The sequence below is a fragment of the Thunnus maccoyii genome, chromosome 22 (assembly GCF_910596095.1).
Source record: "Thunnus maccoyii chromosome 22, fThuMac1.1, whole genome shotgun sequence".
NCBI classification, from domain to species: Eukaryota; Metazoa; Chordata; class Actinopteri; order Scombriformes; family Scombridae; genus Thunnus; species Thunnus maccoyii.
The window spans coordinates 22,195,372-22,219,875 of record NC_056554.1 but is presented as its reverse complement, the minus strand read 5'-3'; the positions used below and the strand labels follow the sequence as shown (position 1 = coordinate 22,219,875).

Here is a 24,504-nt window from a genome sequence, read left to right as displayed (position 1 = left end):
TCATCTATCCACTGTAATGCTGTTGCTAGTGCCATCCTCTCGACTGTGAAAACTGACAAACGATCCGATGTTCTTCTTTTAACAGAAAATTGTAAGGCCGGTATACTAAAAGCAAACCTGTGTTCCCTGTATTCGGATCCTTGGATCCATCTGTAGATACTGGGACTGCTAATGTACTTTTATTTGAGTAGGATTTTTCATGCAGAAGTTTTACTTGTAATTGGGTATTTTTATATTGTTGTATTGGTACTTTTACTTAAGTGAAGGATCTGAATACTTCTTCCAACACTACAGATATGTTTGAAACATGGACTACATGCCACCTGTTAGCAGCGCTTAAGGCACAGTGAAGCTTAGTATCTGACATTAACTAGAAATCCTGTTCAGGAACATTTAAGATGTCTGATTTCAGTTTGTCTTTTGTTGTGTGCGCTCCCGCGAAAGGCGGGATTTTACATACGATGTATTGCGCATGCGCCATGCGCTGCGCGGGGGACCGCAAACATAAAGAAAACATTACAATATTATTTTCTAACTTCTTCATATTACTCGCAACAAGGTGAAACCAGGAAACACTCAGACTTTTGTAGTTTTTACGCCCGAAAACTCCATGAAAACAAAGCCTGGAAGTGTTTTAGTTTCCTTTTTTTCAGACTTTATTTCAAACAAGATTGAGACACGCGGACCCTCAAGACTCGTCCTCGTGTCTTTAGCCTCGTTACGAAGCCGTTTTATCATGAAATCATGAACACTGACCTGTTTATCGTTGGTAGTACACGGTGAGCCTGATTCTTCCCTTTTAACGGGGTTGTCGGTTAGGTGCTCCGGGTTCTGGTTCACCTCCATTCTGCTCTTGTGGTCTTGTGGCGTCTCGCGGTCATTTGAACTTCGTTTGAGATGAACTGAGCCTTCGCTAAGCCCCGCCCTGCATGGTTACCGTTACTAAGGTGGCGGATTTAAAAAAAAAACAAAAAACAAAAGGGCTCCTTGATTTCCTTCACATAAATTATACTAGACTGCAGCTTTGGGACAAATGAATAATAAAGAATAATGAAGTAAAAGAAGTTTCTTAATAAAATAAAAAACTAATTTCTCAGAATACACCCTGTAAAACATATAGTGTTTTAATATATAAAAGAGATTTGAAGTTTAACAGGATGTAATGTGTGTTTTTTGTAATTCCTGCCCTAAAACACTTTGAATTTTGGAGCTTCTTGTGGACTAAAAAAAAGTGAATTTAAAGGACTTACCTTCTACTCTACTGACACCAGAAATAATGAAATGGTTTAATGTCAGTCCTTTCATTTTACTGGGAAAATGTTTTATTCATTGAAATAAATGTTCAGCAAACAAACCACTATTTATTTCAAAAATGAACTAAAAACATCAGAAACCTATTGGGTAAAAAAGTCAAAAGAACAATTCATACCTTAAGATTTAATTGTATTGCTTGTCTTTTCTATTAATTTATGAATGTTTATGTACACTTACATTAGAATGAAAGTACAGAAGTATTTGTTGCAAAGTGTACTTAAAATGTCAAAAGTACTCATACAAAATGGATTTTCTAATATTTATTATATATTATTGGAATATTAGTACTGAGTCATTGCAGCATTTTACTATGGTGAATGCAGAGCTAATTTTAAAGATTTATACTGTTGCATAGTCTCAATTAGTGTTTTACATTTAAAATGTTAATCTGAAAAGTGGCTAAAGCTGTCAAAGAAATGCAGTGGAGTAAAAATACAATAACACAATACAATACATAGAACTTGTTACAAAATGAAAACAGATCTCTACAAAGTGATCTAAATTCATTACAAATGTAAAATACATGTAGTGGAGTAGAAAATACAACATTTCCCTCTGAAATATGGTGCAGAAGTCACAAAAATTGGAAATACTCAAGTACCTTTAAATTGTAGTTAAATGCAGTACCTGAGTACATGCACTTATTTACATTTGAACACTGAAGCTGAACAATGAGGAGATGTGGACGACCCAGACTGTAATGATCTAAACCTGTTTACCGTCTCTGCTGCTGAGTGAACAAAGATCAGAAAGATCAGGGACATTAAAGTCTAAGTGTGCTTCAAACAAAGTACTTGTCAGGTCGTCACACAGAGTCTGAAAACTCCTCTAACATTTCACACCTTTCTGACCTCACAGTCGTTGAATCCAACAATTCAACTATTTCTGGAACCTTTGAAGCTTTTCTGTGTCACATGACAGTAAACTGAATTATTTGGGGATTTTGGACTGTTGATCAGACAAAACAAGACATTTGAAGACGACACCTTAAACTGCAAGAAATAAACATTTTTCAGTATTTTCATATTTTCTTACATTCTATGAACAACTAGTTGCCTCAAAACCTATATTACTGACAGTGAACTATGCTGATATTGCTAAACGTCAGATTTAACAGGCTGTGCAGATCTCCGCAGATTTGTATCAGGATGTTTCTTTTTTATGCACCATCACAAAATGTTGGACATTTCAGATGAATTTCATTGGCATCAGCTCATTTTCAAATGTATGTATTTTAACTTTCCTCGTTGCTTAAAACAATTCTATGTTTCGCTCTGATCAGATCCTCTTTATGATTCTCTTCGTCTCCTAGGAAGTTGTTGAAAAAGCGCTAATGTTTCAGGCTCTTTCTGATTGGAATAATTTAACTGTAAATATTGTTCGCTGTCATTAAGTGGTTGATTTAAAAATATTTTGTTCTCTTGAAACAAATTGCACATTTTCAAAATCTAATTACTATTAAACTGAACTCAATCGTCTGAACAACCACCAGAACGAAATCCTGAATCCACCTTAAACTCATTTAAACTAATTTCAAGCTTTCTTTAAGTTACTTTAAATGCTGTTACTTTTCCCCCATTAACAATGTTACGCTACTCACACTTTCAGCAATTCTATGACTTGGATCAACATGAAACTCAAGTTGAAAAATGAAAAAACTCCCAGAGTAGAAGTGAGCTATGACCAATCACTGTGCTTAAAATTTGGTCACATGGGCCGCTAATGGCATAGATGCTGGTTCTTAAGTTAAAGTTGGCATCTCTCAGTTTGTAGAGAAACTCAGGATAGAACAACACCGTTTTTAAAGGCATGAAGAGACGAGTGGACACCACTGATCTGCCTCTAAAACATGTTCAACACGATGCTGAGTGACTGCATCTGTGTCTTTTTAAGGAACTACCACGAGTGAAAGTTTTCCCACATTGCCCACACCAGTACGGCTTCTCTCCAGTGTGAATGCGTTGGTGGATTATTAGATTATTAGCGTGAGTGAAAGTTTTCCCACATTGCTCACACTCGTATGGCTTCTGTCCAGTGTGAATGCGTTGGTGGCTTTTTAGCCATCTGTCTGTAGTGAAAGTTTTCCCACATTGGTCACAGTTGTATGGTTTCTCTCCAGTGTGAATGCGTTGGTGGATTTTTAGATCACTGCCTGTAGTGAAGAATTTTCCACATTGGTCACACCAGTACGGCTTCTCTCCAGTGTGAATGCGTTGGTGCCGTTTTAGATTACTGTCTATAGTGAAAGTTTTCCCACATTCGTCACAGTGGTACAGTTTCTCTCCAGTGTGAATGCGTTGGTGCCGTTTTAGATCACTGCCTGTAGTGAAAGTTCTCCCACATTGCTCACAGCTGTACGGTTTCTCTCCAGTGTGAATGCGTTGGTGCTGTTTTAGATCACTGCCTGTAGTGAAAGTTCTCCCACATTGCTCACAGCTGTACGGCTTCTCTCCAGTGTGAATGCGTTGGTGGATTTTTAGACTATTATCGTGAGAGAAAGTTTTCCCACATTTCTCACACCAGTACGGCTTCTCTCCAGTGTGAATACGTTGGTGGACTTTTAGATGACTGACTGTATTGAAAGCTTTCCCACACTGGTCACAGCTTGGACGTTTCTGTCCTGTATGAACTTTCTGATGAATCTTTAAATATTTCGATGTCGTGAAGGCTTTGTCACAGTGCTGACAGCAGTGATGTTTGAGTCTTCCTGTTTGTTTCTATGACAACAGACAAACACACAGAGAAAGAGAGAGAGATGACATGGTGGAGCGAGTGATCTAAAACCATAAATAGAGTTGCATTATGGTAAATGTAGGACCCAGAGACAATCTGTGACACTTCACTTCTTCTTTCCCCTTTGTTTCATTGACAGCTGTACAGACTGGTGGAGCAGGTGGTGAATTGATGAATGATGAAAGCAGCTAAATGTAGCAGGCAACTATTGTTTGTTTGATTTTGTCATTTGAAGTATGAATTGAATTTATTATTTGAAGTTTTGCACTTGGCAGTTTATCTTTGCAATCATTTTTATATTTGTATTAAGTATTCATTTTACCCTTTGTCTTAGTAGAGAGAGACAGTTCAGAGTAGTAAATGTTTACATTTGATTCAGTATGATTTTTTTTTCCTTGAGACCTTAAGTGTCTATTGCAGTCAAATGGAAAGAGTAACTAAAAACAGCAATCTAGAATCAGATCTATGTATGTATTGAACTGAGAACTGATTATGATTCAAAAATTGGTTGTGAATCAAATCGTGACCCCGATAATTGGAATCAAATTGAAATGTGAAATTTCCTGAATGGTGCACCTCTAATAACTATATCCCGCCTACCTTGAGGTGTAACTGACGGCAGTGACATTAATGCAGAAGACAAAAACTGTACACAGAATAATCTTTTTACTTGTAACTCACCTGTACACTGTAATGCTGTTGCAACTACCATCCTGACAACTGTGAAAACTGACAAATGATCCGATGTCCTTCTTTAAACAGAAACTTGTAAGGCCGGTATACTAAAAGCAAAACATGTGCTCCCTGTGTTCAGATCCATCTGTATGGGACCGATAATGTACTTTTACTTAAGTAGGGTTTTTCATGCAGGAGTTTTACTTGTAATTGAGTATTTTTACATTGCTGTATTGGTACTTTTACTTAGGTAAATGATCTCTATCCTTCTTCCAACATTGCAGATACGTTTGAAACATGGACTATCTACCACGTGTTAGCAGCGCTGAAGGCACAGTGAAGCTCAGTATCTGTCATTAACGAGAAATCCTGTTCAGAAACATTTAAAATGTCTTATTACAGTTTGTCTTTTGTTGTGCGCGCTCCCGCGAAAGGTGGGATTTTACTACGATGTACTGCGCGTGCGCAACGCGGGGGAACGTAAAAGTCCTCAAACCTAGAACATTATTTTCTAACTTTGTTCATATTACTCGCAACAAGGTGAAACCAGAAAACACCGAGATCTTTTGTAGTTTTTACGCTCGACAAACTCCGTGAACACAAAGCCCGGAAGTGTTTTAGTTTTCTATTTTTTTCTTTCAAACAACAGAATGAGACACATGGACCCTCGTGACTCGTTCTCGTGTCTTTGGTCTCATCATGAAGTCATGAACACTGACCTGTTTATCGGTGGTAGCACAGGGTGAGCCTGATTCTTCCCTTTTAACAGGGTTGTTGGTAAGGTGCTCTGGGTTCTGGTTCTCCTCCATTCTGCTCTTGTGGTCGCCCTGGACGTAGAAATCCAGCAGGACTGTCTCTGACTGAGGGACTGCTTCTCTGTCCAGTCAAAAATATCACCTCCGTGTTCTCGCGATATCACAGCGTCTCGCGGTCACTTGGAGCTCGTGTGAGATGAACTGAACCTTCGCTAAGCCCCGCCCTGCATAGTTACCGTTACTAAGGTGGCGGATTTTTAAAAAAATCAAAATGGCTTCTTGATTTCCTTCAGATAAATTATACTGGACTGCAGCGTTGGGACAAATGAATAATAAACAATAATGAGGTAAAAGAAGTTTCTTATAAACTAATTTCTCAGAATACACCCTGTAAAAAAATATGTTGCGCAAAGATTTGAAGTTTAACAGCATGTAATGTGTGCTTTTTGTAATTCCTGACCTGAAAAACTTGAATTTTGGAAACTTCCGGTGGACTAAAAAAAACTTTTACTGTGAATTTAAAGAACTTAAAAGGACTTACCTTCTACTCTACTGACACTAGAAACAACAACATATTTAATATTTTACTCATAAAAGTAAATGTTCAGCAAACAAAACAACTATTTATTTATTTAAATAATGAACTAAAAACATCAGAAACTTATTGAAAAACAGTCAAAAGAACAATTCATACCTTAAAATGTTATTTGTATTGCTTGTCTTTTCTGTTAATGTATGAATGCTTATGTACACATACATTAGAATAAAAGTACAGAAATATCTGTTGCAAAATGTACTAAACATATCAAAAGTAAAAGTACTCATTATACAAAATGGTTTTCTAATATTTATTTTTCAGTAATAGATCCAATACTCCAAAACTTGAATATTAGTACTGATTCATTGCAGCATTTTAATATAGTGAATGCAGAGCTAAATTTAAAGATTTATACTGTTGCATAGTCTCAATTAATGTTTTACATTTAAAATATTGACCTGAAAAGCAGCTACAGCTGTGACATAAATTTAATGGAGTAAAAAAACAATAACACAATACAATAAAAAGTGTTTGTTACAAAATTGAAAGCTTTAAAAGTAAAAGTGCTCATTCTTGAGAATGGCTCCACTCAGTGTTTCACTATATATCTTTTATAGTATTGCCTTCTTGCCTTCTCTTTCAGCTCATTCAGAGCCATCCCAAAATGTCCCGTGGAATTGATATTCAAGCCTAAATATGTCAAATGTTTTGTATGCTCAATTTGTATATTTCCTAATGTGAATTTATTTTTCAGGGAATTGGTTTGTTTTTCAAAGGTCAATATTTTGGTCTTCTCCATTTTTACAGTTAGTGCCCATGCTTGACTGAACTTGTGGAGGATGTCCAGGCTCTGCTGTAAGGCCTCTTTGGAGGGAGACAAGAGAACCAGGTCATCAGCAAACATCAGACATTTGACCTCTGTGTCCTGCAGAGTCACACCAGGAGCTGTGAATGTTTGCAGTTGTTCTGCAAATGTATTTATATATATGTTGAAGAAGGTTGGGCTCAAATTGCAGCCCTGTTTCACCCCATGATACTATTTGATGATTCTTTTGTTTCCATTGTAGGATAAAGTCCCTGCATGTTTTGAAGGCAGACAGCACAAGCCTCAAACAACAGATGAGCTCTTTCTTCAACACCCCAGGAATGCTGGCCAATAAAGTGAGAGTCCCAAACTCCTCACTGACCAGACCATCTAAACAACCTCCTGCAAACAGAAAGGATCAGATAAGGAACCCCCATCTCCTGGATGGTCACCAAACCAGGCCACTGACCCAAACTATCTTTGATCCTTCAAGCTACAAGAGCCAGCAAGATAGGAAGACCAATTCAAACCACGGTGTGAATTGATAGTACCATTTGGATAAAAGAACCCCACCATTAGTTATTATAACTCACCTCTAAGAGCCAGTCTCACATAGAGACGAACTGGCACCAACTTTAATCCCACTGTGGATTTTGATTTTGAGGACTTGAGTGACCAAGCCAAGAACTGATCACTGGGCAAATCAGCATAAGGCACAAGACATGCTGCACAATATGCCATGCCCCAGTGACATACAGACACTCACAGACATTTACCTGAACACACACACACACACACACACACCCTCAAATGGCATGGACCCCTGCCGTTTGCTGTCAGACCAAAGACCAGAGGACTGTAAAACTCATGGATTAGTTTTAGATTTTGACTAAGGACAATTATTGTTGTATGTTGATAAGGTTTTTATCATATGTGTGTTGTTATGTACTTTGGTTTGACTTCCACTGCCTTAAAGCCAAGACACGTACCACTAACATAATCCCATCATCCATGATAACACTATCATGTTTAGTACTATTCTGCTTGTTTCACTCTCAGAACACTAAAGCAACTATCAAAATTGCAAAAATTAGGAATCATGCAATTGTTAAATTGTAAATACTTTGATTAATGGAGTAAGCGTATTCAGGAACTGCACCCGCCTGTCCATGAACAGGAGGGGACTGACTCTGCTCCCCCAGAACTCTGTAACCCCTGGGATTGGCTAGGATGCACCTTCTGGGCAGGCAGACTGAAACTTAAAACTCTTATCTGAGACTCTGGGCTGTTTTTGAGCTGCTGTTTGCTGTTTTAGGCTGTGTTTTAAGCTGTTTCTAGGCGTCTCTTTTGGGCTGCTTGATGCTGGTTCTTCCTGCTTTCTGCCATGCCAGTGGAAAGCTTGCAGTTTGCTAGTCCGAAGATGTGACTCAGAGCATCTTCTGAATCTGGAGTCATGAGTTGAGAATCAACCCTAGGAGAGCATGAGAGCATAAACCAGGAGCTCTCTTCCAATGGAACCTTTTCAAAGCCGGACCGGCCGACTCACTCATCACTACCAGATCCAGACTCCAGCTCCTCACCCCAGCACATCGGACTCCATTCTCTGCAAGAAGCCACCTCAGGGAGCAAGCAAGTATTCGCACAAAACCTTCATCAACTTGCTTAAACCCTGGTGCTTTCATGATTTGTAACTTCAATTGGCAATTTAGAACTAAGCTGTACCGTTGATCTGACTCGCTGCTTCTCAGTCAACAGTCAGCTCATCTGTTTATCAGGTTTTTTCATACTCATAACTGCACAATAAATAACTCTGCATCATGCATTTCAGTCATTCACTAGCCATAGCCTTGTGTACCAGTTTCCCTTTTCCTCTTGTGTCTTGTTTGTAAAATGTTGAAGTGTTTAGTACTTGTAGCTGTAGTATTAGTAATAAACGTATATATAAAAGTGAACTTGTGTTTTCTTGTGCTTGCATCTCACTTGACATTAAAAGACCTATACCCTTGAAAAATCATAATTAAGAAAAATAACAATCATAATTCTAATTGACCTCTCTTGTGTGTCCAAAAAGGAGGACTATTCCCCTATTATTATACCTACTCTAATATGAGTTATGTCACTGGACAGATAATTTCATGGTGGAGTTGTGCACAATAATAATTCATAATTCACACCATAAAATCATTAAGATATTTGAGTGCACAAATTCCTACACCATTTTAATTGCACATTTGTTATTCAAATACATTATTTTAATTAAATCATAGGTTTTACCCCCTATACCACTCCCTAATAATCAACAGAAGAGCCCATCATGCCAAATACAGTCAGAGGCCTTTTTGAAATCTAAAAACCATGAATACATTTTATTTTTATTTTGGTACACGTGTGTTAAACACAGCACACATACATTAACCAATCTAACCCCTACTCCTACTCTAAAGGTCAGAGGTAATGTAACTCCCATGAACACTTTACACAGCACTCATGTTCCTGTCCAAAAGTTTTTAAAAATCTATTTTAAGTTCATCAATCTGTGCACTCAGTTTATGATTTTGTTTGCAGAGTAAGGAAACAAGAAGCTGTTGTTTTTTTATGAGCTAGCGCCACCAGCAGGAAACAAACATGACCAAAACAGATATCAAACAGCTGATTTATTCATCTGACTCATAGAATAATGTTTTAACAATGATTACATTTTAAAGGTTTTGAAATAAACAATGAAATGTAAACTCATTAAAGCTTCACTTGAACAGCTGAAGAAGAAGAAGAAGAAGAAGAAGAAGTGAATATTTCTCATTTCAGGTCAAACTGAAAACAAGTCAAAAGAAAAACCTGTCAAACATCTGGTTAGAGAAAAAGCTCATGCTCAGTCCTAGCAGCTGTGGTTGCCATGAAGACGCATCATCATATAGTCTCTGCTGATGGAAGTTTGGGAAACGTTCTTTTTTTCGTCCTAACAGCAGAACAAAGTTTCAACACATTGGCTAAAAGCGACAAGTGTTGTTCACTACAAACATAAAAAAATATATATAAAATTACATCATGTCTTATTCATTAAAGGTAGATCCAACAGTACAGTACTTCGCTACACATGGTTAGTTATATTCCAGCACTGAAGTAGAACAATGAGGAGGTGTGGACGACTCAGACTGTAATGATTTGTTTACCAACTCTGCTACTGACTGAACAAAGATCAGAAAGATTAGGGATATTAAAGTCTCAGTGTGCTTCAAACAAAGTATTCGTCAGGTCGTCACACTGAGTATGAAAACTCCCCTAACATCTCACAACTGTCTGACCTCACAGTTGTTGAATCCAACAATTCAACTAGGGTAGGGAACTAGGGAATCCAACTGGGCTGCTTATGGCAAAGACACTGATTCTAAAGTTACAGCTGGCAGACCTCAGTTTGTAGAGAAACTCAGGATAGAACAACACTGTTATAAAGGGCATGAAGAGACGGGGGACACCACTGATCTGCCTCTAAAATATGTTCAACACGATGTTGAGTGACTGCATCGGTGGGATTTTAAGGACCTACCATGAGCATAAGTTTTCCCACATTGTTCACACCAGTACAGCTTCTCTCCAGTGTGCATGCGTTGGTGCCGTTTTAGATTACTGTCTGTAGTGAAAGCTTTCCCACATTTTTCACACCAGTACGGCTTCTCTCCAGTGTGAATGCGTTGGTGCCTTTTTAGATTACTGTCTTGAGAGAAAGTTTTTCCACATTGTTCACACCAGTATGGCTTCTCTCCAGTGTGAATGCGTTGGTGGCTTTTTAGAGTACTGTCTGTAGTGAAAGTTCTCCCACAGTGTTCACACCAGTATGGCTTCTCTCCAGTGTGAATGCGTTGGTGGCTTTTTAGATTACTGTCTGTAGTGAAAGTTCTCCCACAGTGTTCACACCAGTACGGCTTCTCTCCAGTGTGAATGTGTTGGTGGATTGTCAGGTGTCTGGCTGTGGTGAAATTTTTCCCACACTGCTGACAGTTGTATGGCTTCTCTCCAGTGTGAATGCCTTGGTGGCTTTTTAGATTACTGTCTGTAGTGAAAGTTCTCCCACAGTGTTCACACCAGTACGGCTTCTCTCCAGTGTGAATGCGTTGGTGGTTTTTTAGATTACTATATTGAGAGAAAGTTTTCCCACATTGTTCACACCAGTATGGTTTCTCTCCAGTGTGAATGCGTTGGTGGATTTTTAGACAACTGTAATCAGTGAACGTTTTCCCACATTGCTCACAGCTGTATGGCTTCTCTCCAGTGTGAATGCGTTGGTGCCTTTTTAGATGACTTTTTCTAGTGAAAGCTTTCCCACATTGCTCACAGTTGTACGGCTTCTCTCCAGTGTGAATGTGTCGATGGATATTTAGATGAGTGACTGTATTGAACGCTTTCCCACATTGCTCACAGTTGTACGGCTTCTCTCCAGTGTGAATACGTTGGTGGACTTTTAGATGAATGACTGTATTGAAAGCTTTCCCACACTGGTCACAGCTTGGACGTTTCTCTCCTGTATGAACTTTCTGATGAATCTTTAAGTATTTAGATGTCGTGAAGGCTTTGTCACAGTGCTGACAGCAGTGATGTTTGAGTCTCTGTCTTCCTGTTTGTTTCTATGACAACAGACAAACACACAGAGAAAGAGAGAGAGAGAGAGAGAGATGACATGGTGGAGCGAGTGATCTTAAACCATAAATAGAGTTGCATTATGGTAAATGTAGGACCCAGAGACAATCTGTGAAACTTCACTTCTTCTTTCCCGTTTGTTTCATTGACAGCTGTACATACTGGTGGAGCAGGTGGTGAATTGATGAATGATGAAAGCAGCTAAATGTAGCAGGCAACTATTGTTTGTTTGATTTTGTCATTTGAAGTATGAATTGAAGTTATTATTTGAAGTTTTGCACTTGGCAGTTTATCTTTGCAATCGTTTTTATATTTGTATTAAGTATTCATTTTACCCTTTGTCTTAGTAGAGAGAGACAGTTCAGAGTAGTAAATGTTTACATTCAATTCAGTATGATTTTTTTCCCTTGAGACCTTAAGTGTCTATTGCAGTCAAATGGAAAGAGTAACTAAAAACAGCAATTTAGAATCAAATCTATGAATGTATTGAATTGAGAACTGATTTTGAATCAAAAATCGTTTAGAACCGCAAATTGTTCATGAATCGAATTGTGACCCCAAGAAACGGAATGAAATTGAGTTGTGAGATTCCCTGAATCATGCAACCCTAATAACTATATCCTGCATACTGTGAGGTGTAACTGACGGCAGTGACATTAATACAGAACATAAATCTGTACACAGAATAATCTTTTTACTTGTAACTCACCTGTACACTGTAATACTGTTGCAACTGCCATCCTGTCAACTGTGAAAACTGACAAATGATCTGATGCCCTTCTTTAAACAGAAACGTGTAAGGCCGGTATACTAAAAGCAAAACCTGTGCTCCCTGTGTTCAGATCCATCTGTATGGGACCGATAATGTACTTTTACTTAAGTAGGGTTTTCCATGCAGGACTTTTATGTGTAATTGAGCATTTTTGCACTGTATTGTTTGTATTATATTTTAATATCATATTGATGTTTTAATTTAAGTTAAGGATCTGAACACTTCTTCGAACACTGCAGATATGTTTGAAACATGGACTACATGTCGCCTGTTAGCAGCGCTGAAGGCACAGTGAAGCTCAGTATCTGTCATTAACTAGAAATCCTGTTCAGAAACATTTAAAATGTCTCATTACAGTTTGTCTTTTGTTGTGCGCGCTCCCGCGAAAGGCGGGATTTTACTACGATGTACTGCGTATGCGCAAATCTAAAGTAAACAATAGAACATTATTTTCTAACTTTGTTCATATTACTCGCAACAAGGTGAAACCAGAAAACACTGAGACCTTTTGTAGTTTTTACGCCCGACAAACTCCGTGAACACAAAGCCCGGAAGTGTTTTAGTTTTCTATTTTTTTCTTTCAAACAACAGAATGAGACACATGGACCCTCGTGACTCGTTCTCGTGTCTTTGGTCTCAACATGAAGTCATGAACACTGACCTGTTTATCGGTGGTAGCACAGGGTGAGCCTGATTCTTCCCTTTTAACAGGGTTGTTGGTAAGGTGCTCTGGGTTCTGGTTCTCCTCCATTCTGCTCTTGTGGTGGCCCTGGACGTAGAAATCCAGCAGGACTGTCTCTTTCTCTGTCCAGTCAAAAATATCACGTCGTTGTTCTCGCGATATCACAGCGTCTCGCGGTCACTTGGAGCTCGTTTGAGATGAACTGAACCTTCGCTAAGCCCCGCCCTGCATAGTTACCGTTACTAAGGTGGCGGATTTTTTTTTTTAAATCAAAATGTCTTCTTTATTTCCTTCAGATAAATTATACTGGACTGCAGCGTTGGGACAAATGAATAACAAACAATAATGAGGTGAAAGACGTTTTTTATAAACTAATATCTCAGAATACACCCTGTAAAAACATATGTTGCACAAAGATTTGAAGTTTAACAGCATGTAATGTGTGCTTTTTGTAATTCCTGACCTGAAAAACTTGAATTTTGAAAACTTCCTGTGGACTAAAAAAACTTTTACTGTGAATTTAAAGAACTTAAAAGGACTTACCTTCTACTCTACTGACACTAGAAACAACAACGTTTTAATGTCAGTCTTTTTATTGTACTGTGACAATATTTTACTCATAAAAGTGAATGTTGAGCAAATAAAACAACTATTTATTTATTTAAATAATGAACTAAAAACATCAGAAACTTATTGAAGAACAGTCAAAAGAACAACTCATACCTAAATTTTATTTGTATTGCTTGTCTTTTCTGTTAATGTATGAATGCTTATGTACACATACATTAGAATAAAAGTACAGAAGTATCTGTTGCTAAATGTACTAAACGTATCAAAAGTAAAAGTACTCATTATACAAAATGGTTTTCTAATATTTATTTTTCAGTAATAGATCCAATACTCCAAAACTTGAATATTAGTACTGATTCATTGCAGCATTTTAATATAGTGAATGCAGAGCTAATTTTAAAGATTTATACTGTTGCATAGTCTCAATTAATGTTTTACATTTAAAATATTGACCTGAAAAGCAGCTACAGCTGTGACATAAATTTAGTGGAGTAAAAATACAATAACACAATACAATAAAAAGTGTTTGTTACAAAATTGAAAGCTTTAAAAGTAAAAGTATTCATTCTTGAGAATGACTCCACTCAGTGTTTCACTATATATCTTTTATAGTATTGGGAGGGGATTGGGGCTGGTGTGCCAGCTGTTGACAATCCTCACAGTTTGAGGGAAGAGGCTGTTGAAGAGACTGGTATAGGAGGCCCTGATGCTCTGGTGCCTCCTACTGGATGGTAGCAGGATGAGGAGGCTGTGGCAAGGGTGGGTGGGGTCCTTCATGATGCTGAGGGCCTTGTGGGTGCACCGTGTTTCATAGGTATGTTGTGTGAAGGGGAGAGAAGTACAGCATTTGAGAAGGAAGCTACAAAAAACGGTGAGAATGTGTGAAAATGTCCTGTAATGTTCAGTTTTCTGTGATTATTACATCTCTCTCAAATTCAAAAAAGGTTTTATTGGCATGACAGATCAGAAACCTATATTGCCAAAGTAGTACAAAAAAATTATTAACATTGACAGACGATTAGTAGTAAATATACAATAATATGCACACATCAACAATCATGTCAAATGCAATATAATAAAAGGCATTAAATAACAATTACATTCAATTCAACTCATGACCATATAGGACAGAAAAGCTGTCCATAATGTATGGAAGGAATGAGTCCAGAATTTTGAGTCAGGAGTGTCAATAGGAATTCAAAAACCCTTCTTGCCTTCTCTTTCAGCTCATTCGGAGCCACCCCAAAATGTCCTGTGGAATTGATATTCAAGCCTAAATATGTCAAATGTTTTGTATGCTCAATTTATATATTTCCTAATGTGAATTTATTTTTCAGGGAATTGGTTTGTTTTTCAAGGGTCAATATTTTGGTCTTCTCCATTTTTACAGTTAGTGCCCATGCTTGACTGAACTTGTGGAGGATGTCCAGGCTCTGCTGTAAGGCCTCTTTGGAGGGAGACAAGAGAACCAGGTCATCAGCAAACATCAGACATTTGACCTCTGTGTCCTGCAGAGTCACACCAGGAGCTGTGAATGTTTGCAGTTGTTCTGCAAATGTATTTATATATATGTTGAAGAAGGTTGGGCTCAAATTGCAGCCCTGTTTCACCCCATGATACTATTTGATGATTCTTTTGTTTCCATTGTAGGATAAAGTCCCTGCATGTTTTGAAGGCAGACAGCACAAGCCTCAAACAACAGATGAGCTCTTTCTTCAACACCCCAGGAATGCTGGCCAATAAAGTGAGAGTCCCAAACTCCTCACTGACCAGACCATCTAAACAACCTCCTGCAAACAGAAAGGATCAGATAAGGAACCCCCATCTCCTGCATGGTCACCAAACCAGGCCACTGACCCAAACCATCTTTGATCCTTCAAGCTACAAGAGCAAGATAGGAAGACCAATTCAAACCCTGGTGTGAATTGATAGTACCATTTGGACAAAAGACCCCCACCATTGGTTATCATAACTCACCTCTAAGAGCCAGTCTCACATAGAGAACTTTAATCCCACTTGGATTTTGATTTTGAGGACTTGAGTGACCAAGCCAAGAACTGATCACTGGGCAAATCAGCATAAGACACAAGACATGCTGCACAATATGCCATGCCCCAGTGACATACAGACACTCACAGACATTTACCTGAACACAAACACACACACACACACACCCTCAAATGGCATGGACCCCTGCCGTTTGCTGTCAGACCAAAGACCAGAGGACTGTAAAACTCATGGATTAGTTTTAGATTTTGACTAAGGACAATTATTGTTGTATGTTGATAAGGTGTTTATTAGACTTTTATTCCACTGCCTTTAAGCTAAGACACGTACCACTAACATCCATGATAACACTATCACGTTTAGAACCATTCTTCTTGTTTCACTCTCAGAACACTAAAGCAACTATCCAAATTGCAAAAATTAGGAATCATGCAATTGTTAAATTGTAAATTCTTTGATTAATGGAGTAACCGTATTCAGGAACTGTACCCGCCTTTCCATGAACAGGAGGGGACTAACTCTGCTCCCCCAGAACTCTGTAACCCCTGGGATTGGCTAGGCTGCACCTTCTGGGCAGGCAGACTGAAACTTTAAACTCTTATCTGAGACTCTGGGCTGTTTCTAGGCTGCTTGATGCTGGTTCTTCCTGCTTTCTGCCATGCCAGTGGAAAGCTTGCAGTTTGCTAGTCTGAAGATGTGACTCAGAGCATCTTCTGAATCTGGAGTCATGAGTTGAGAATCAAGCCTAGGAGAGCATGAGAGCATAAACCAGGAGCTCTCTTCCAATGGAACCTTTTCAAAGCCGGACTGGCCGACTCCCTCATTACTACCAGATCCAGACTCCAGCTCCTCACCCCAGCACATCGGACTCCATTCTGCGCCAGAAGCCACCTCAGGGAGCAAGCAAGTATTCGTACAAAACCTTCATCAACTTGCTTAAACCCTGGTGCTTTCATGATTTGTAACTTCAATTGGCAATTTAGAACTAAGCTGTTGTACCGTTGATCTGACTCGCTGCTTCTCAGTCAACAGTCATCTGTTTATCAGGTTTTTTCATATTCATATACTGTGTTAAACACAGCACACATACATTAACCAATCTAACCCCCACTCCTTCTACTCTAAAGGTCAGAGGTCACGTAACTGCCATGAACACTTTACACAGCACTCATGTTCCTGTCCAAAAGTTTTTTAAAATCTATTTTAAGTTCATCAATCTGTGCACTCAGTTTATGATTTTGTTTGCAGAGTAAGGAAACAAGAAGCTGTTGTTTTTTTATGAGCTAGCGCCACCAGCAGGAAACAAACATGACCAAAACAGATATCAAACAGCTGATTTATTCATCTGACTCATAGAATAATGTTTTAACAATGATTACATTTTAAAAAGGTTTTGAAATAAAACAACAATGAAATGTAAACTCATTAAAGCTTCACTTGAACAGCTGAAGAAGAAGAAGAAGTGAATATTTCTCATTTCAGGTCAAACTGAAAACAAGTCAAAAGAAAAACCTGTCAAACATCTGGTTACAGAAAAAGCTCATGCTCAGTCCTAGCAGCTGTGGTTGCCATGAAGACGCATCATCATATAGTCTCTGCTGATGGAAGTTTGGGAAACGTTCTTTTTTTCGTCCTAACAGCAGAACAAAGTTTCAACACGTTGGCTAAAAGCGACAAGTGTTGTTCACTACAAACATAAAAAAATATATATAAAATTACATCATGTCTTATTCATTAAAGGTAGATCCAACAGTACAGTACTTCGCTACACATGGTTAGTTATATTCCAGCACTGAAGTAGAACAATGAGGAGGTGTGGACGACTCAGACTGTAATGATTTGTTTACCAACTCTGCTACTGACTGAACAAAGATCAGAAAGATTAGGGATATTAAAGTCTCAGTGTGCTTCAAACAAAGTATTCGTCAGGTCGTCACACTGAGTCTGAAAACTCCCCTAACATCTCACAACTGTCTGACCTCACAGTTGTTGAATCCAACAATTCAACTATCTCTGGAACCTTTGAAGCTTTTCTATGTCACATGACAGTAAACTGAATTAGTTGGGGATTTTGGATTGTTGATCAGACAAAACAAGACATGAAGACGTCACCTTAGACTGTAAGAAATAACAGGCATTTTTCGGTATTTTCATATTTTTCTGACATTTTATGAACTAATTGCCTCAAAATTTATATGACTGGTAGTGAACTATGCTGACATTATTCAATGTGAGATGTAACAGGCTGTGCAGATCTCTGCAGATTTGTACCTGGATGCTCCTTATTATGCATCATCATGAAATGTTAAGACACATTCAAATGAATTTCATTGTTATCAACTTATTTTCAAATGCATTTATCTTAATCTTCCTTGTTTCTTAAAACAATTCCTTGTTTCGCTCTAATCAGATCCTCTTTATGAATCTCTTTGTCTCCTTGGGAGTTGGTAACAATTTATGTTTCAGGCTCTTTCTGATTGGAATAATTAACCTGTATTTGTTCGTTGTCATTAAGTGGTTGATTTAAAAATGATTGTTCTCTTAACACAAATAGCACATTTTCAAAATCTAATTACCATTAAACTGAACTCAATTGTCTGTAAAACCACCAAAAACAAATCCTGAATCCACCTTAAACTCATTTAAACTAGTTTCAAGCTTTCTTTGAGTTACTTTAAATGCTGTTACTTTCCCCCCCATTGACGATGTTACGCTACTCACACTTTCAGAAATTCTATGACGTGGATCAACATGAAACTCAAGTTGAAAAATGAAAACGCTTCCAGGGTAGAAGTTATCTACAACCAAGCACTGAGCTTAAAAATCGGTCACATGGAAAAATTGGCTAATGGCAAAGATACTGATTCTAAAGTTACAGCTGGCAGACCTCAGTTTGTAGAGAAACTCAGGATAGAACAACACTGTTATTAAAGGCATGAAGAGACGGGGGACACCACTGATCTGCCTCTAAAACATGTTCAACACAATGTTGAGTGACTGCATCGGTGGGATTTTAAGGACCTACCATGAGCAAAATTTTTCCCACATTGTTCACACCAGTACGGCTTCTCTCCGGTGTGCATGCGTTGGTGCCGTTTTAGAGTACTGTCTTGAGAGAAAGTTTTCCCACATTGCTCACACCAGTACGGCTTCTCTCCAGTGTGAATGCGTTGGTGCCTTTTTAGAGTACTGTCTGTAGTGAAAGTTTTCCCACATTGTTCACACCAGTACGGCTTCTCTCCAGTATGAATGCGTTGGTGCCTTTTTCGATTACTGTCTGTAGTGAAAGTTTTCCCACATTGTTCACACCAGTACGGCTTCTCTCCAGTGTGAATGCGTTGGTGGCTTATTAGATTACTGTCGTTAGTAAAACTTTTACCACATAGTTCACACCGGTACGGCTTCTCTCCAGTGTGGATACGTTGGTGGACTATCAGATGACTGACTGTAGTGAAAGTGTTCCCACACTGCTCACAGCTGTACGGCTTTTCTCCAGTGTGAATGTATTGGTGGCTTTTTAGATTACTGTATTGAGAGAAAGTTTTCCCACATTGTTTACATCTGTATGGCTTCTCTCCAGTGTGAATGCGTTGGTGGCTTTTTAGATGAGTGACTGTATTGAAAGCTTTCCCACACTGGTCACAGCTTGGACGTTTCTGTCCTGTATGAACTTTCTGATGAATCTTTAAATATTTCGATGTCGAGAAGGCTTTGTCACAGTGCTGACAGCAGTGATGTTTGAGTCTCTGTCTTCCTGTTTGTTTCTATGACAACAGACAAACACACAGAGAAAGAGAGAGAGAGATGACATGGTAAAGTGAGTGATCTAAAACCATAAATAGAGTTGCATTATAGTAAATGTAGGACTCATAGACAATCTGTGAAACTTCACTTCTTCTTTCCCCTTTGTTTCATTGACAGCTGTACAGACTGGTGGGGCAGGTGGCGAATTGATGAATGATGAAAGCAGCTAAATGTAGCAGGCAACTATTGTTTGTTTGATTTTGTCATTTGAAGTATGAATTGAATTTATTATTTGAAGTTTTGCACTTGGCAGTTTATCTTTGCAATCGTTTTTATATTTGTATTAAGTATTCATTTACCCTTTGTCTTAGTAGAGAGAGACAGTTCAGAGTAGTAAATGTTTACATTCGATTCAGTGTGATTTTTTTTCCCTTGAGACCTTAAGTGTCTATTGCAGTCAAATGGAAAGTGTAACTAAAAACAGCAATCTAGAATCAGATCTATGTATGTATTGAATTGAGAACTGATTATGATTCAAAAATCGTTTTGAATCACAAATCGTTCGTGAATCAAATCGTGACCCCGATAATTGGAATCAAATTGAAATGTGAAATTTCCTGAATGGTGCACTTCTAATAACTATATCCCGCCTACTGTGAGGTGTAACTGACGGCAGTGACATTAATGCAGAAGACAAAACTGTACACAGAATAATCTTTTTACTTGTAACTCACCTGTACACTGTAATGCTGTTGCAACTACCATCCTGACGACTGTGAAAACGGACAAATGATCTGATGCCCTTCTTTAAACAGAAACTTGTAAGGCCGGTATACTAAAAGCAAAACCTGTGCTCCCTGTATTCGGATCCTTGGATCCATCTGTAGATACTGGGACTGCTAATGTACTTTTGCTTTAGTAGGATTTTTCATGCAGAAGTTTTACTTGTAATTGAGTATTTTTACATTGCTGTATTGGTACTTTTACTTAGTTGACCCGCGAGACTCGTCCTCGTGTCTTTAGCCTCGTTATGAAGCCGGTTTTATCATGAAGTCATGAACACTGACCTGTTTATCGGTGGTAGCAGAGGGTGAGTCTGGTTCTTCCCTTTTACCGGGGTTGTAGATAAGGTGCTCCGGGTTCTGGTTCTCCTCCATTCTGCTCTTATGGTAGTCCTGGTCGTTGAAATCCAGCAAGACTTTCTGACTGATGACATGTGTTGCTGCCCGATTTGAATCGCTACCCGATTTATATCACGCATGGGTATCACTGCTCGATCTATACCGCGCATGCGCGTAAACTGACAGCTACGTACGGCAAGTCCTTTGGACAAACAACACTAGAGTTGAGTTTAACGCTTTCTGTCACTGCTCGGCACCTGACGTGACCACAGTACTACTACATCCATGAAAATGAAAACTTTCGAGTATCATCAACTTTTGAGAGATTACATCTGTAACGATGTATTTCACCCCAGTCTTTCCAGGATGGAGCGAAGTGAAATGCACCGTGCCGCTTCCAACTTTATAATTAAAGGTAACTTAAGCTCATTCGGCCAGTATGCACAGTAGGTTAAGTTATCATTTTCCCGGGCAAATTAGTATATGGTGACCAGACGTTGTCCCGGTTACCGTTACTAAGATGGTGGATTTTTTTAAATCAAAATGGCTCCTTGATTTCCTTCAGATAAATTATACTGGACTGCAGCTTTGGGGTAAATGAATAATAAAGAATAATGAGGTAAAAGAGGTTTCTAGAGTACACCCTGTATAAACATATGTTGTAGACAGATTTGAAGTTTAACACGATAAAATGTGTTTTTTAAAAATTCCTGCCTTGAAACACTTGAATTTTGGAAACTTTCTTCGGACTAAAAAAAAAACTTCTAATGTGAATTTAAAGAATTTAAAGGACTTACCATCTACTCTGATGAAACTAGAAACACTGACATTTTAATGTCAGTCCTTTTATTATACTGGGACAATATTTTACTTCTAAAAGTAAATGTTCAGCAAATAAAACCACTATTTATTTATAAATGAACTAAAAACATCAGAAACAGTCAAAAGAACAATTCATAAATTCAAAATTTTATTTGTATTGCTTGTTTTTACTATTAATGTTTATGTCCACTTATATTAGTATAAAAGCACATAAGTATCTGTTGCAAAATGTACTAAACATATCAAAAGTAAAAGTACTCATTCTACAAAATGGTTTTCTAATATTTCTTTTATATTACTGGAATATTAGTACTGATTCATTGCAGCATTTTAATATGGTGAATGCAGAGCTAATTTTAAAGATTCATACTGTTGCATAATCTAAATTGATATGTTTTACATTTAAAATATTGACCTGAAAAACAGCTACAGCTGTGACATAAATGTAGTGTACAATAACACAATTATTCACAAGTATTTGTTACAAAATTGAAAGTACCAAAAGTAAAAGTACTCATTCTAGAGAATGGCTCACATAATCCCGATGGATGTCTCCCTATAAGATAAGAGTTTTATTTAGTTTGGTCTGTCCAACCCTCAGCCTTGTGAAGGTGCAGTATATGACATTCGGCCCCACTAGATGTCGAACTACAGCAACAGTATATCGGACAAAAATAAATGCACACATTGTTTACTCAATAAAGTAGGAAAATAAAAGAAAGCAGCATCTGAACAAACAGCTCACAAAACTCTAAATTAACTGTCAAAATAGACAATGCTAAATTTACTGAGTTCACACCTACCCTAGAGACGTGTGTATAACTATTTAGTTGTTACTTAGAGTTATGTTTTAACTTATCTCTGTGGTGCAACTGCTTTATGATCTGTGCAGCTCTTTGGTAATTTACTGCTGGCTCTAATGTCTGCGTAGCATCTTGATATCTTGACAACGTCATAGCACAGATTCAATGTAAAGTGTAAGCTTTACGCTATATTCAGTGAGTGATAATGGTGGTGGGGTAATGTGTTTGGGGGGAAGGGTGAGGAGGGGTTTGATATCAATGATCAATACAATAATAATAATAATGTCTTTAAAATGGTAAATGTCATAACTGTTTCATGGTCAGACTTCCTTTTGTTCAAGTTAGAGCAGTCCTCTACATTTTGCTGAACATAATTTTACTGTGTGAGTGAAACATTGGTAATGATCTGGAAAAAAAGTAATTTCAAACTTTTCTTTCTATGTTGTGCTATCAAAATTATATTTACATGGAATGCAGTGGTAATGGTAAATTAAAATAAATCAATGACTACAGGAGTAAATTTTTTACATATTTACTATAAGATTATGCATGGTAGTTGTATTAAAAAACATTAGAACTGTGTTCCTGACGACATTCCTGTGCTTGCTTAAGAAAACAACAAGAGGTTACTTCAAGTCATGAAAACCCTCTAAACCTATCTGCGGTAAGACATGAGGAGGCAGTACCGCTGCTCTGCATATGCAGAGTACGCAGAGCGTGTGGGGCCTCAAGTACCAGGTGGGGGCCCCCAAAATTAAGGTTGATAAAAACGTCATGATAATTATCACATTACTACATTTTAACACAAATTGTAGTAGTAAGTAGTAAGTTCTTTAGCGTGAGTGAAGACACAAAGCTCACAATTTGTAATACCTTAAAGTCCAAAAAATAAAAAATCCTATTCTTAATTCTTATAAGGAAAATCAGAATTGCCAAAAATCCCATAAAACTGCTATCAGTGCATCATTAATATTAATATGAAATCACAGCTGTGTCATTTTTGTTAAATGTAGACTTTTTTTATTTGTATGTCAGCTCTTTGACCTTTGTCCAGATTGGAGCACTGGAGCCCATCTTGGGACTTGACTCAGACTTGACTAAGGGCCCCCATGACCAATTATGCTTAGGGCCTCCAAATGGTTAGCAGTGGCCCTGTGAGGAGGAGCGGCGTCTCGAGCCAAAAGGGACAAGGCGTGAGGTGCTACAGGCCACAGCTGGACCTTATTGCGTTATGAAGAACAGTTTTATCATGAAGTCATGAGCACTGACCTGTTTATTGGTGGTAGCAGAGGTTGAGCCTGATTCTTCCCTTTTAACGGGGTTGTCGGTGCATTGTTCCGAGTTATGGCTCTCCTCCATTCCGCTCTTGTAGTGGTCCTGGAAGGTGAAATCCAGCAGGTCTCCTCTGTAATTGCTGTACTGTTCCCCTTCTTCCTTGGGTTTCAACAGAAGCTTGCATCCTAAATGTTGCACTACTGCCATCTTCTGGACTTAGTTAGCTCCTACAGCCTCCAGTATGTCAGATAGCACTTTCTGCCTTGCCCCCTATCACCTCACTCCAGTATATTTTTTACTCTTGCTCCTGTTAGCCCTAATCTTTTCATTTCTTCCGTCATGTCCTTTCTCTCAGCTTCATATTCCCTGCAATTAACAAGAACATGCCCTACAGTTTCTGACACCTGGCAATAAAACCAGTTGGATGCTTCCCTATAATGTGAAATGTACTATTCAGATTACTGTGTCCTATTCTTAACCTACTCATGATTGTCTCCTCTTTTGTATTTCCTTCCCTACTTCTCACAATACCAATTCTATTTTGAATGGAATGGAAATGTCTCCCTCATGTCTCCTGATTCCAGTGCTGTTGTCACTCTTTATTAATTTCTTTTCATACAACACCCTTTCCTTCTGATTTTGAGAGACTAATATCACAGGTGCAGGTTGAGGAGCTGGTCTGGCCAGAGCAGTATCATAGGTGATTTGATGTTGAGGGAGGGAGGCTCTGCTGACAGAAGGGGCTCTCTGGATGTGGGGTGCAGGAGGCTGTGGGTGGGGGCAGTGAGGTGGAGCAAGGTGAGTAGGGCTGGGCTGTGATGGTATGTTTCTTGGGCGTCTGGAGGTCCTATAGAGTGTTCTTGTGTACTTGTGAAACGTCATCAGTCACAGCCCAAGTACTTTTCCAATTCCAGGCAAGTACAAACCAAATGCCATGTGTCCGTCCTTCATGATCTTTTATCTTAAAACAAACTGCACATTTTCAGTAAAGCTATCACTGACTGTGTACCATTGATTTGACTCACAGCTTCTCAGTTAACAGTTGTCTCATCTGTCTATCAGGTCTCTCTCACCAACTACACAATAGATAACTTTGCATCATTCATTACGTGTGTGTAGCTAAAAGTGAAGTTGGTGTTTTCTTGTGCATGCATCTCAGTAACTTACCTTAAAAGACCTATCCCCTCACAGAATCATAATTAATCATCATTTTAATTGACCTCTCTTGTGTGGCCAACAACAGGGACCATTTCCCT

The 24,504-nt window shown here is 38.4% G+C and overlaps 2 protein-coding genes and 2 long non-coding RNA genes across 6 annotated transcripts in view; 2 read left to right on the top strand and 2 right to left on the bottom strand.

Annotated features, from left to right (window-relative positions):
- Positions 1-13,085, bottom strand: part of LOC121889978 (zinc finger protein 850-like) — a 32,374-nt gene extending 19,289 nt beyond the window's left edge. The window contains exons 1-4 of the mRNA XM_042402225.1: positions 12,886-13,085; positions 11,412-11,439; positions 3,169-4,009; positions 757-925 (exon numbers count right to left, since the gene is read on the bottom strand). Coding sequence (XP_042258159.1) covers positions 757-925; positions 3,169-4,009; positions 11,412-11,439; positions 12,886-12,975 — 1,128 coding nt within the window. The 5' untranslated portion in view covers positions 12,976-13,085. The remainder of the gene's footprint in view (positions 1-756; positions 926-3,168; positions 4,010-11,411; positions 11,440-12,885) is intronic.
- LOC121889817 lies at positions 5,535-7,128 on the top strand. Its single transcript, XR_006093644.1, has 3 exons — positions 5,535-5,824; positions 6,823-6,989; positions 7,083-7,128. It is a non-coding gene; the product is annotated as an uncharacterized LOC121889817 (long non-coding RNA).
- Positions 13,086-13,156: 71 nt separating the features above from the next.
- On the top strand, positions 13,157-15,172 carry LOC121889814. Of its 3 annotated transcripts, none has more exons than XR_006093640.1 (3): positions 13,157-13,256; positions 14,867-14,948; positions 15,127-15,172. It is a non-coding gene; the product is annotated as an uncharacterized LOC121889814 (long non-coding RNA). The 3 variants fall into 3 exon arrangements; XR_006093639.1 differs by lacking the exon at positions 13,157-13,256 and adding an exon at positions 13,265-14,347; XR_006093638.1 differs by lacking the exon at positions 13,157-13,256 and having other exon boundaries at positions 14,368-14,948.
- Positions 15,173-16,805: 1,633 nt separating this feature from the next.
- LOC121889710 (zinc finger protein 239-like) lies at positions 16,806-20,729 on the bottom strand. The gene is made up of 2 exons (XM_042401881.1): positions 20,295-20,729; positions 16,806-19,247 (listed from the first exon to the last, which is right to left on the bottom strand). Exons 1-2 carry the CDS (start codon positions 20,382-20,384, stop codon positions 18,462-18,464), a joined length of 876 nt encoding a protein of 291 aa, XP_042257815.1. The 5' UTR covers positions 20,385-20,729; the 3' UTR covers positions 16,806-18,461.
- Positions 20,730-24,504: the final 3,775 nt, after the last annotated feature.

Excerpts from the sequence above, each read along its gene's own strand:
- LOC121889710 (XM_042401881.1), bottom strand. The coding sequence starts at position 20,384 with ATGGAGGAGAACCAGAACCCGGAGCACCTTATCTACAACCCCGGTAAA. Across the intron at positions 19,248-20,294 it reads CTGCTACCACCGATAAACAG|AAACAAACAGGAAGACAGAG; the intron begins GTCAGTGTTCAT and ends CTGTTGTCATAG.